This window comes from Pelmatolapia mariae, linkage group LG18 (genome assembly GCF_036321145.2).
Source record: "Pelmatolapia mariae isolate MD_Pm_ZW linkage group LG18, Pm_UMD_F_2, whole genome shotgun sequence".
Classification (NCBI taxonomy): domain Eukaryota; kingdom Metazoa; phylum Chordata; class Actinopteri; order Cichliformes; family Cichlidae; genus Pelmatolapia; species Pelmatolapia mariae.
This window is the reverse complement of record NC_086243.1, coordinates 21,610,017-21,623,148: the sequence shown is the minus strand read 5'-3', so window position 1 is coordinate 21,623,148 and position 13,132 is coordinate 21,610,017. Positions and strand designations below refer to the sequence as shown.

Below are 13,132 nucleotides of genomic sequence, written 5' to 3'. Positions count from 1 at the left end.
TGGATTTTCAATACCTGCTGTGAGGTAAAAGTGCTCTCTAAAGACTTTATTCTACCTCACGCTGTCAGCAGTCTTTAACCTAATCCCTATTAGGCGAAGACCTCTCAAATCTGATTAGACAGACTGCTTGCAAATTAGAAATAGTCCAAGCCACCTGTGGTATCTGTTGGAAGAGGCAAACACTCACTAATATAATTTAAACTGGAAAGCAGGTATACTTTCATTTCACCACCATCTTCTTCTTTTATTTCTTATTCTGGTACTTACTAGACTCTTCTCTGAGTCAACCAATATTTATTACTTTGTCTTTAAGTGCAAATAAGGAAAAGGAGAGATGAGGTATTTATGGCCAATAAGGCTGAGAAAACCTTATCGCCGGTAAATATGGCCAATAAGATCATTTCTGTATTGTAAATGGAGATTTCCTACTGGAAATAATACAAAATAAGCTATTCGAAAAATATATACATGTATATCCCACACTTTCTCAAATGCAATAACATAATCATTTATTTACTTCCTTACAAATAAAAGCATTCTTTTCTAGTCCTCTGTGGTACACTCCCTATGTATTTTCACTTTTTTGCTGCCTTATGTGCTGATTAAGTGTGAGCAAAGATTAGGCAAATTGGCCATGATGTTGCACGTCCTAAAATAGCCCTCGAACGCTGCTGAGAGGCTTTGACCAGCGCTCGGAGGAGCAACAGATACACGCTTTCTGTTGTTTTAGCTGTTATTATTAGGGTAAAATGTGAACTATCCGGTAAGATTTTGTTTGTTTCATCTATCGACATGTTTGCTTATCCAGTCAGTCATTTTAATTTGTTTCAAGTGGGTTGCCTGATCTAGTTTATAGGCTTGGGATGTAAAGGGCCTGTGTTTACGTTCACTTTGACTTGCTGATCACAATACCAGTGTTTGTTTACTAGTTTATAAGTTATAAGTTATAAGATATTATTCATCATCACTTCCATGCTATCTTTACTGTACACTAATATATGTATCTTCTATTGATGAGAACAACAAAGGCTCTGAAATACAAATGGTGCTCTTTCAATGTGTCTTTTTTAAAAAAAATTTTTAGATAGTGTTTATATTGACTTATAATATACAAATGTTTATATTGTATTATCATATTAATAGAATCTAAATAAAGTTGCCAGTTTATTGGGTACACTTAGCTAAATGTAATTCAGTCTAACTGTCCTGTATTAAATCCTGCATTTGTGAAGTTTTAGGATGTAGTTTATGATACTGAACTCTGTTGCAGTATAACCAGAGGTATTTCTATTACCTTGTTCACCTTACATTAAAGGTGAAATGCTTTCTCTGTAATGGATTACAGAATTTGCTCAGGAAGAATGTTTATATGCTGCAGCCCTCTTTATGTACATTTGCAGTCAATTTAATTTCACTCATGACAATGTAAATGCATCCTAAAACCTACACACTGAGAAAATTCTAAAGAAAATGGTTTGTGGTAGTTTGATATTCATTTATTTTATTTTTTCATTATCTTTTCACAAAAACAGCTAATCTCCTTTGCACTAAGCCAAAAATGCAATTTCCCTGTTATTATTGTATTATTTCTCTTATTGTCTATATTATAAGCAACTTTTATATAGTTAGCTAAATTAGAGAGAGAAAAAAATGGATAAAAGCGACTTTCACTACACTGAAATGGCCTCTCTGTTCTTTTTTCAGTTCCCTCCAGACAGTATGAGCAGTACACCTATCCAGGAACCCCCTACCCAGGGACTGTCCTCTGGGAGTGGGCAGACCTTACCCTCCCGACCCCTGCAGCTCTCCTCTGACCCTTCAGCTTCTAAAAGAGTATGTTTCTACAAAAGCGGTGACTATCAGTTTGGTGGGCATCGAATGGTCATCAATGCCCGCACCTTTAAGACCTTTGATGCTCTACTGGATGTTCTTTCCAAGAAAGTGCCTCTGGCATTTGGAGTGAGGACTATCACCACACCCCGGGGGACTCACCTTGTTAAGGCATTAGATGACTTACATGATGGGGGTGCTTATGTGTGCTCTGACCAGAAACGGGTGAAGCCACTAAACCTGGATGAAGTGAACCGGCGGCAGGTACCTTGGAATACTACCAGACCGCTCAGTGCAGGGCGACGACGGCGGCGTCAAGGACTCAGATTTGGTCAGTTTGGCAGCAAGAATGAAGCCATCAGGCCAGCAAAGGTCACTGAAAGGGTGGCAGTACGGACACCAAAGAGGCTTATGGTCATCAAGAACAGGGATCCAAGTGTTAAACGCACAATTGTTTTGCAGAGAAGAACAGCTCCAACATTTGATGCATTGCTGGATTACTTATCTCAGATCCTGCAGTTCCCAGTGCTGAAACTCTACTCTACAGATGGCAGAAGAGTAAGTTCTTGGTAAACTGAAAATAGGAATCATCACTAGTCCTGTGAAATGGGTAAAATTTTCAAAATAAATCTTTATGTCATCAGTGTTACATGTTGCTGTTTGTCCACGTTTTCAGTCTTTATCCTTTACAAACCAGATGTTTTTGCTAGTATATTTCTGAACAAAAGGGATGGAGGGATTTAAATCTCTGAAATACTGGATCACTCATGAGTTTTACAGAGCACAGTTCATTCTACTGGAGCCACAGAGGTGTCTCCCTCCACCCACACCTTCCTCACCCACATTGTTAGATCAGGAGCTCAACGAGGAAAAAATCTGTCTAAAGGTGTGTGTTTGGATAGAAACAGATCCAGCTATGCACCTACTAGTATTGTTCTCAGCTAGATACCGACAAATGTAGGGTGTTTTTCTTTTAAGTAAATGTAGTGCAGTTACATTTTGTTTTAATCTTACTCTGCAATCAGTGAAAATAAATTTGTGCAATTGCCTCAGGATTGTAGGTGATTTCTAAAAGAAAGTTTTATGAGAAGAGAAAGGAGATAGAATTTGATGGTTAGAATATTTAACTATAACAGCCAAAAATAACACAAGCTAATAGGCTTAGAACTTGGAAATGCATTTTTCATTGTCTATGTGGGTTTAAAAGGAGCAATGTTTTTGTGAATTTTAAATTGGCTCCCTGCTGTGTGAGACCTGTGTTTTCCACTTACTATACTTTCTAAGTATAGCAGTAAGTATATTACTTTCTTTCCAAAGACACCTCAATCTATATTAAGCAAAGGTGTGTCTGCCTGGCACAAAACAAGGATGGAAAAAAAAAGCAGACAGATATAAACAAATCTACAAAGTGGTTATCCACATTTTTTCAGTCTAATTACATGTTTAAGGTTGACTTTTTACTCTTGTGTTTGTGTTGGACGAAGCAACTTGGGCTTCTGCCAGACTTTTAAACCACGACACAAGGTCAGGCGATCAGGTGATCAGTGGAGTCTTCTCAGTTGTCACGCAATCGTAGATACTCAAACATCCGATTATTCCATTGACATTTAACGTACCAAATTAATTCTCTCAGTACCTTTGAGATGATGAGGATAAAGTCTTTTAGTTTAAATGTTTTTTTGTTTTGTTTTTTTAATTAAAGGATTATTTGCCAAGAAATATTTAAATTGAGTTACTCAGGTTTTGAAAATGAAAAATATACACACCACTGTGTGTCATTAGAGATTATTTTGATGTATCTGTTACAAATCCTGATTCATTTTGATGGTAAGAAAAAAAGAGTGAAAATTTTAGGCTTTTATTTTTAATGATCTTTGAGATATTTGTGTTCAAACATCGCCTCCGATGGCATGAAAATAGGTTGATGGTTCGCTTAAAAAAAAAATTATATTTAACCTCCTAAGACCCGAACTCTTCCACGGCATGCATTTTAATTTCTCTTTGATATTTGGGCATATTGGGGCCCGATGAATGTAAAAACAAAGAATTACCAGATTTTTTTTAAACCTGATTTGTGTTTCTAAGAAAAATGAGAGCCACATATGAGGATATTCTTTTAAAATTTCAATAGAACAGTAGCAGTATAATGTCCTCGTAAGTGGATATCAGGCCCTTGTAGAGCAAAATTGAGTATTTTGGTCTAAATAACCCAAAATGTGATGTCCATATATGTGGACGCCAGGTCCTAGGAGGCTAAAGCTAAAATTTTACAGAACTCCTTCTATATGTTTAACCTTTGTACCATAAAATGTGTGTAAAATATGCAAATCTGAGACGATCAAACAGAAGACCAGTGTTGATTTGAGATGGAATGATGCAAAAATAAAATGATCTAATTTTCGGCAGTTTTTAAGGGATATAAATTACAAACTGAAATCGTGTTATTCAAAGAAAAAGCTCAGAAGTGCATAATTTAGAATAGCCACATATAGAGTAAGTGATGCATTCATAATGCTTGAGATGAAGAAAATCTGCGGTTTCCCATGATGAATGTCAATCTCATTTCTCCTCTTTTAGGTTGATGGTCTTGCTGCTCTTATCTTGTGCTCTGGAGTTGTTGTGGCAGCGGGCAACGAGCCTTTCAGATTAGCAAACTATAGTTTTCACAGAACAGGCCAGATGGCACAGGCCATGTTCGTGGAAACTGCTGAACCATCAATGTTGCAACCTAGAGCACGTAAGTGTTAGTTTACGCCACAGGGAAACGAAAATATGTTATGTTTTGTTATTCTATTCAGTTACTCTCATACCTCTCTTATGTCTGTACGCATGTTTGAATCTATAAAATCTTTTCCTTGAAGTGTCAAATCCCTTAGAAAAGCACAGAGTAATCTCACGTTGTATCTTGTTTACTTCCATACCAAAACAATGGTATAAAATAAAAATGGTATATATTTTTTTTGTCCGGATTCATTTTCAAAAGAAAGATATGAGAGTGAAGAAAGCAAATAAGCATGCTTATTATAATTTCTGCTATTCTATTCTTTGAAGCACTACTGCAAAATTTTTACGTGACCCAAGATCTTTTTTCTTTCTTTTTTGTCCCATCTCTTCTCCAAACACCTCTGAAAGCAGAGAAGAAAAAGTCTTTGTCGAGCGGACGAGGATCAAGGAACTTCTCCGTGTCATCAGAGCGATATATTGTGAACCAGATAAACAAGTCTCAAAATGGCCACCTGCATCCCCACAATGGACTGTTTGAAGCAGAAGCCAATCAGCATCACACATCTATGGAGATGTCCGGAACTGGCAGGGAAGATAACGTGCATCAAACCTGCATCGTACCTCACGATGATGACATTGAAAAGTCTTTCCGCGTGAATCAAGATGGCAGCATGACAGTGGAGATGAAAGTTCGTCTGACCATTAAGGAGGAGGAGATGCTCCACTGGACAACCACACTCAGCCGCACCAGCCTTAGCAAGAGGGCAGCTTGTGCCTCAATTTCTGAGTCAGGCAACCGCTCCCCTGACTCGAACAATGCCATTCCCAAAGACTCCTCTAGTATCAGCGAGGAAGAAACGAAAGAGGAGAACTTTCCCTCCGCAGCTGGAAAAGGTGTCGGCTTTAATGATGAGCGAACATGTGAAGGATACACTTCAACAGCTACGAGAAAAGCGAAAAAAAGTGTCAAACGCACTCCCACACCTGGTCCTCGACATGTTAATAAAAAGGCGTCTATTGAGAGTGTGAAGAGGGTCACAGAGTCAGGGGTGCAAGAGAGCATGCTGGGACATTATTCCTATGTGGAAAGGACAGCCGATGGCGAAACAACGGAGGGATACTGCCTCGTCAAACACAGCAGCAGCAGCAATAGACCCATCCCAAAACCTCGCAAAACAGCATCCGCAGGAATGAGCAACAAATGCACCCCCTCCTCCATCAGGTCATCAGGAGTTGCTGAGGTCCTTCAGATACAGAATAATGGGATGGAGTTTAGAGAGACTGTGATGCATATTTATGAGACCCAAGACTGCTATGACAACTATTTCGCGAATGAGGAATATAGTGTAGATGGCGTTCCTTTACATGGCTCCCCTCTGGCACCACAAAGTAAACAGTCGACTGACTCAGGGCCTCATTCATCGAGTAATGATTGTGATATAGATTGTAGCTGGCAGCCACCCACTGCTGACTCACTGCAAAGGCAGAAAGAGGAGATGCTATCACTGTCATCAGAGCCAGTATCTCTGACACATGAGAATACAAACAATCTGTCTTCACCGAGTGAAAACGAAACCCAGAGAAACCTTCAAATTCTAGAGAGAGTAAAACTAGACAACACTCCAAAAAGCACGCCGAAGAAAAAGATGACTAGGTCTGCCAGGAGTCAGAAGAGTTCAACTTCAACAAGTAACACGGATAAAAAACCGAAGGAAAGCCTAATCAGCCCCTCAAAAGATAGCAAGCATTCATCTGCTGACAAGATAAGCAGTAAGGCCAGTGTGGGAAAAAGGAGTGTGAATTCTTCTGAAAGTGCTAAAAGTGGTCAAAAGAGTAAAGGAGCAGAAAAGAAAGCAGAAAGTCTCCAATCTAAGAAATCCAATAAAGGTGAAAAAACACCAACAAAGAGCTCAGCCTCATTAGTTAGAACTGAAAATTTGAAAAGAGCACCACAGAGACAAAACACAAGCAAAGCAGCTGCTAGCGATATTGGCCACAATGTAAATACTCCAACTGGAAGGCCTCAAATGAAAAAGAACATGTCAGACATTTTGCAACCCAACAAATCTCTTACTAAAAAGACAACTAGCAAGCCAAAATCCATGCCTGAAAGCGGAATATCACCAACAAAACCGCTTGTTTCGATGCCTTCTCTCGATCCTTCGCCCTCCGAGATCCACCAATATGTTGAGAACTGGTTGGAGAAAGTCACCCCAGACCAAGTGCCATATCCAGAGGAGGTGATCACAGAGGAAACACAACCTCGAACAAAGGTTATATTTCAGATAGGCGGAGATTCTGAATCAGATGAAAAGAATGAATGCCATACTAATTTTGATGAAAATAACCCATCCTCCAATGATGTTATAAAGGGATCATTATCTTGTCTATCAGTTCCTCTTAGCCACCAAGAACTAACAACAGTACAAGGTTTAAGTGTTTCTATGCCAAATGTCAGAGCTGACCTTGAACATCAGGAGAACAGACTGAGGCCACACAAATCTGCAGAGGCCATCTGTCCAGCTGGCGATGAAACATCTTCATCATCTAACTTTTTGAGTCCCAAAGCAAAGATAAAGCCTGCCCTGCAACAACTCTGTTCATCCATTCAGTGCATCAGAAGAGCCTCTGACACCAACGTGGCATCCAACCTTGAAAAATCTAACAGCCTTCCCGATTTCCCGACACAAGTAGCCTCAGTGTTTGGCTCGTCGTGTAAAGCCTTTCTGTCATTCTTGTCAGTGATGACTCTGAGAGATCACCTCATAGACTCCACACCACGAGAGGATAAAATATCAAGAACCAAGTCAGAGGCGATGCTAATGATGGAGTCCCTGCAGAAGATTTCGGCCATCGAGGACGAGGAAGAGCAGAGAGCAAGTCTGACTGATTTGCAAAGCAGAGCATCTTCTCGTTTAAGACAGAGCTGGAAGGATTTCCAGATTCTGAGGGAAAGGCTTGAAAGTGAACCCCTTTCTCCCAAAGTGTCAGAAACTGAGTTTGCGCTAGATGTCGTCTCTGAAGGTGGCGATGCATTTGAGGAACAGCATTCGGGCATTGATGAGCTGATGGAGGAGCTGAGCATGCCGCAAGACCTCAGGGAACAGATCGCTTCGACAATCAGAACTTTTTACCCTGTGGAAGAGAGCCAGTGTGTAGAGACTGATCGAAACCAGTCAGACTCAGAGGAAGATTTAGAGCAATTTGTCCAGGACTGTAACGATGAAACAAAACAATCACTTGAGTCTGATAGTCGATGTGTAACTGAAGACACTCCTGATGCAGTTTATACCCAACAGGGACAAATAATAAGCAAGTCAGAGCAGCCTAGTGAAACCCAAGAATCACAGACAGAAAAAGAAGAGTTATTAAAAGACAAAGAAAATGAGACAAAAGAAGAAGAAAGTGGCAAAGAGGAACAATTAGAGGAGGAAAAAGAGGTAAAGATCAGGGAAGATGAAGATACAAAAGAGACAGAAGCTGATTGTTACAGGACTGAAAAGGAAGATAGGGAAAGAGAGGAAGAGGAAGAAGAGGAGCAAGAAGCAAAATCAGGGGAAGTAAGTAGTGAAGAATCTATTGATAAAGAAGAGGGAGGGGCATATGAAGAGGAGGAGACAAAAGAAGAAGAAAGTAGAAAAGAGGAACAACTAGAGGAGAAAAGGGAGGTGAAGATTAAGGGGGATGGAGATACAGAAGATGAAAGTGAAGGAACTGAAAAGGAAGATGGAGAAAGGGAGGAAGACAGAGAAGAAGAGCCAGAGCAATCAGAATCAGACGAAGAGAGTGGAGAGGGGTCTGTTGATAAGGAGGAAGCAGGGGTGGATGAAGACGAGAAAGAGACAGATGGAGAGGAGGTGAAAAAAGAAGAAGAAAGTAGAGAACAGGAACAACTAGAGGAGAAAAGGGAGGTGAAGATTAAGGGGGATGGAGATACAGAAGATGAAAGTGAAGGGACTGAAAAGGAAGACGGAGAAAGGGAGGAAGACAGAGAAGAAGAGCCAGAGCAATCAGAATCAGAGGAAGAGAGTGGAGAGGGGTCTGTTGATAAGGAAGAAGCAGGGGTGGATGAAGAAGAGCAAGAGACAGATGAAGAGGAAACAACAGAGGAAGCAGATGAGGTGAACCAGCAATATAGAGATAGAAAAGACACAGAGGCTGATAGTGAAGGGACTGAAAAAGAAAATAGGGGAAGAGGGGAAGATGGAGAAGAAAAGCCAGAGCAATCAGAATCAGAGGAAGTGAGCGATGAGCAATCTCTTGACAAGAAAGGAGCAGGGGCAGATGAAGAGGAGGAAGAGATGACACTGGATGAAAGAGAGCTGGGGGATGAATTAGGAGAAGGAGAGGAAGAAGAGGCTGATGAGACAGATGAAGATTTTATGAATGAGGACCCAACTCAGTATAGTGCTGAAGAAACAGATGAGAGAGAGGGTGCTGGGGAGACAGAGGAGGAAGAGAAGATAAATGAGAAGGTTTACGAGGAAGGTGAGGAAAAAAGCAGTGATGGAGGGGAAAATGAGGAGAGGCATAACGAGGAGAAAGAAGATGAAGGTGACAATGTGGAAGAGACACATAAAGGGGGTGGAGTAGAAAATGTAACTGTAGAATTAGAACAGGAGGAGGAAGAAAATGAAGAGTTACATCTTGTTACAGGTGATGTAGAGCAGGAACTACTGGAAGGTACTGAGGTATCTGACGATGAGGAAAAGAAAATTGGGGATGGTATTGAGGCAGATGAGGAAGAGGAGGTGGAAGCAGAAATAAATCCAGTTACTGCAACAGATGCAGAGGAAAGTGTTAGTGAAAATGCAGATGATGACAAGGAAATGGAAGAATTTAATGAACATAGAAATGAACTAGAAGCTGAGGATGAAAAAGAAACACAGCAAATAGAAGAGGTTAGTGAGGGAAACAATGAAGAGGAGGAGGAGGAGGTAGAAGAAGAGAGAGAACAAGATGAAGAACATGAGGAGGAAGGTAGTGGAGATTCTGTGGTTAAAAATACAGAGGAAGAGAGAGCAAGGACAACAACAGACGAGGAAGAGGTAGATGAACGAAGGAACACGGACACAGAAGATGAAAAGTATGATGAGGCTGAAGACAGGAGGAGAGAGTCGGAGCAAACAGAAAGTAGTCAGGAGGAAGAATCAGCAGAAGAGAGAGAATGTGGAGAAGAGTTAGAGAGGGATGAAAATCTGACAGCAGGTCAAACTGGAGATGAAGAGGAGAGGGAGGATGATGAAGAGAAGGAGTCACAAGAGAAATTAGACCAGGAAAAAAAACAAGGCACTGAATCCCCAAGCAAATACTCCTCTGAAGGTCAGTGTGCTGATGACAAAGGTAACGGAACAGACACGGTTACTGAAACAGATGAAGGAGGAGAGATGCTTACAGAAAGAAGTGGCAGTTTATCCCATCCAGGGGAAATATCCCAGGAATTACTCGACTTTGTGAACTATGCCCTCCGGTCTTCTTCGCTTGTATTCATATATGACAAGGATGGGAACATTAGGATAGAGCCTGATAATCCTCAGGTTGTAAAAACCAAGCAAAGTATTCTTCTGAAAAGCAGAAAAGACAGTTCATACGGCTTAAAATGCCTGCCAAGCCCGAGCACCTCTGATTTATCTGATTACAGACCAGAAACATCAGAGAGTGGTGGCTATAAAACTCAGGAGTCTGTAGATATTATGTCAGAGAGTGGAGGAGAGGCTTCAGAGAAACCTTCTCCAGTCTATACACATTCAGCTGTCCAAGCTGAGAGGACAAATCTGGAACTGGCTAGCTCAAAGTTGTCTGTTGCAAGTAACTCAGGAACCTTTCCTAGTTTCAGTGACTCGGGTACTAAAGCCTCAAGGGAGGATCTTTCTTACTTCAGTGCAGCAAGCTCATTAAAAGCAGATCGTGAAGCCACCACACAGGCTGCACAGTGCATTTCTTTTGTCTCACAAAACTCAGCTGATGGGGTTTTGATTGATCAAGGCAGATGGCTCCTAAAGGAGAACCATCTCATAAGAAAATCTCCTCCAGTCTCGCTGGGAATGTACGGCAATTTGGACAGCACATCCGTAGACACAGGTCAGGAGAACACTAGTGACGATTCCCCGCCCCATTTCAAAACTCAGCACAGTCCCCTTGCAGCCATATCCTCATCAGAACTCGAGGAGATGGCGAAGCCTCCAACTCCAAAATGCATCTACTACAACCTGCCACACGGTAGCGACTCGGACCCCTTTTTAGACGATTCAAGTATTAAAAGCAGTGCTCGAGGCAGGGGTGTCAGGGTGTCACCTACTATTGACACATCAAAAACCTGGGCAAATAAAAATGGCAGTCAGTCTTCCTTTGCGTCAGTGGAGTTCAGAATCTCAGACAGAAAAGTTCATCCCGAGGGCGAGTCAGCGGTTGTGACACAGCCAAGTAGGACATCTGGTGGCGTAAGCCATGTACTACAAGCACAAGACTCAATGGACAATCTACATTTGAGATGTGGCCAATACTGCCCCATACTATGATATTTAACAGAAACAGCTGCTAGTATCGACTGTGTTTGTTGTTTAATCTCATGCAACTTGAAAAATTTGTTGTTTTATCTGTAAATAATTATGAACCATGAGAGTTGTGCCTCTTATTTGCATTTGAATACAGAAAAAAGAAAAAAAGTCTAAATTTACGATATTTTTTGGTGCTGAATATCAGGTAGTGTTTGATAGGATAGCAGAATGTAAACAAATAAGACCTATTTTTCTTCTCCCTCAAATCTCTTGAACATCATATGGGAAATGAAAAAAAGACTCAGTCTGTAATAGAAAGCAGATTTCATTGCTTGTATTATTTTACTGCTGGTTTGGGTTTGTCCAGAACATTTATTTCTAATAGCTGTTTCATCTTTTTAGATTAAAGAACTGATTTACTTGCAAAAAATCTATAAGTTATAGGTTTCTTACCCAGGCTCGTTTAATCAGCAGGATATATGCTACTTTATGAGACAGTGAACTGGACTACTGTAGTACTGGCTTTTTACTTTAGGGTTTGGTTGAGGCCAAAAATAGAGTACAAAGGAGTGAAACTGATTGGGTGAACACAAAACTGATACTGTTGCTTTGGTTCTGTAATAATTGAATGCTTTCTTATTTTATCTACATATCAGGATGTGTTAAAGTGGTCATCAGGATAACCAATGATAGAAAAGTGAACATTTTCATTTCTGAGTTTTAACTTTTTTTTATGTGCCTTCTTTTAACACCCACACTTTGTGTGTGAGTTGAAATGTTGTATGTACAGTCAGTATTTAACTTACATTGCTATCTCTATTAAAGGTGTACTTGTGTTTAAAGCCTGTGTTTACATGTTCACACGTCCACAGTGGAGAAGTTTTGAAAACAGAAGAGATTATTTTTGGTGGTTTTATTAGCCTGTCTACCACTCTATCCATCGCCTAATCAATCACCCAGTCAGTCAATCAATCATCACATCAGTGAGTCAGTCTGTGAGTTTGTCAGCTTGATTTTTAGAAAGATTTAGGTGACAAACGCCCGTGGGATGTTATTCTCTCAAATAGAAAATTGACTAATGTAGCCCAGTTATAAGCAGGGGTTAAAAAAGGCAGCTCAAAAAATATACACTCATCCCTGTCTCCTCAAAATACTTTCAGGGTTGAGTTATAAAATAGTGAAAATAATCCTATTTGTGTTGAGTGCCTAGAAGCATCTCTGGACTCTGGTGATATTTGACTTTGGTTACAACTAAGTGAAATGTGAATTTTGAACGAGCCGTAGGCTTACATTACTCCGTTTATCCTCTAAAGTATTAAAAGATGTACTTCAATAGCCTGATTTTGGATACAAAATTGTTATCTACTGGTTGTTGTTTTAAGTCTGTGTTTTAGTCCGTGTACACTATTTGAGTCTCACTCATCCTCGGGCAGGTGAAGGTGCAGAGGAGAGTGCGAGTCATCTGCAGCTGTCACTCGGTGTCAGCAATGGCCCCCTGATGCAGTCAGGCATATGCAAGTGACACTTGATGTGATCGTCACTGACAGGCTAGCTTGTAATATGCGTGACCAGAGGGATCTTATCCTTGAAACAAGTCTGACCAGATGACTGCAGGTGTTAATTTGAACAGGGATAATTCATTTCGACATTTACATGCTAAATATCTGACAGGCTACACATGATGAATTTATGGTAATGTGAAGGGAGAATGCTGGGAAATGCTATTAGTGTGTGTGGGTGTTTCCGCTCCCTGTCCCTGACCCTTCCCTGCAATCACACACACATGGACACGCACATACACACACACACAATCACAGAGTGAGACAAAGAAATACAGAGACAAAGAGAATGGGAGAGAGAGGTCTTTACAAAGTGACCATTCTGGATACTTTCCAAGGGTTTTGTCGGTCACTATGGAGATTTGGAAAATAGCCCTTGCACTTTAATTCCTCTGTTGTTACCATGGTTCAAAGGTATCCAGTGGAAGCGAAATGAGCACACATGCCTGCTCTATGTGTTTTGCTTACCATTGACAGAAAAGATCCAGTAAGCTTAAAAACAGCAGTAAAACAGGCAGTATC

At 40.6% G+C, this 13,132-nt stretch overlaps 1 protein-coding gene across 1 annotated transcript; it reads left to right on the top strand.

The window, feature by feature from the left end:
• The first annotated feature begins 648 nt into the window (after positions 1 to 648).
• Positions 649 to 11,893, top strand: LOC134616336 (oxygen-regulated protein 1). Its single transcript, XM_063461138.1, has 4 exons — positions 649 to 763; positions 1,705 to 2,388; positions 4,408 to 4,567; positions 4,966 to 11,893. Exons 2-4 carry the CDS (start codon positions 1,720 to 1,722, stop codon positions 11,070 to 11,072), a joined length of 6,936 nt encoding a protein of 2,311 aa, XP_063317208.1. The 5' UTR covers positions 649 to 763; positions 1,705 to 1,719; the 3' UTR covers positions 11,073 to 11,893.
• The last annotated feature ends 1,239 nt before the right edge of the window (positions 11,894 to 13,132 follow it).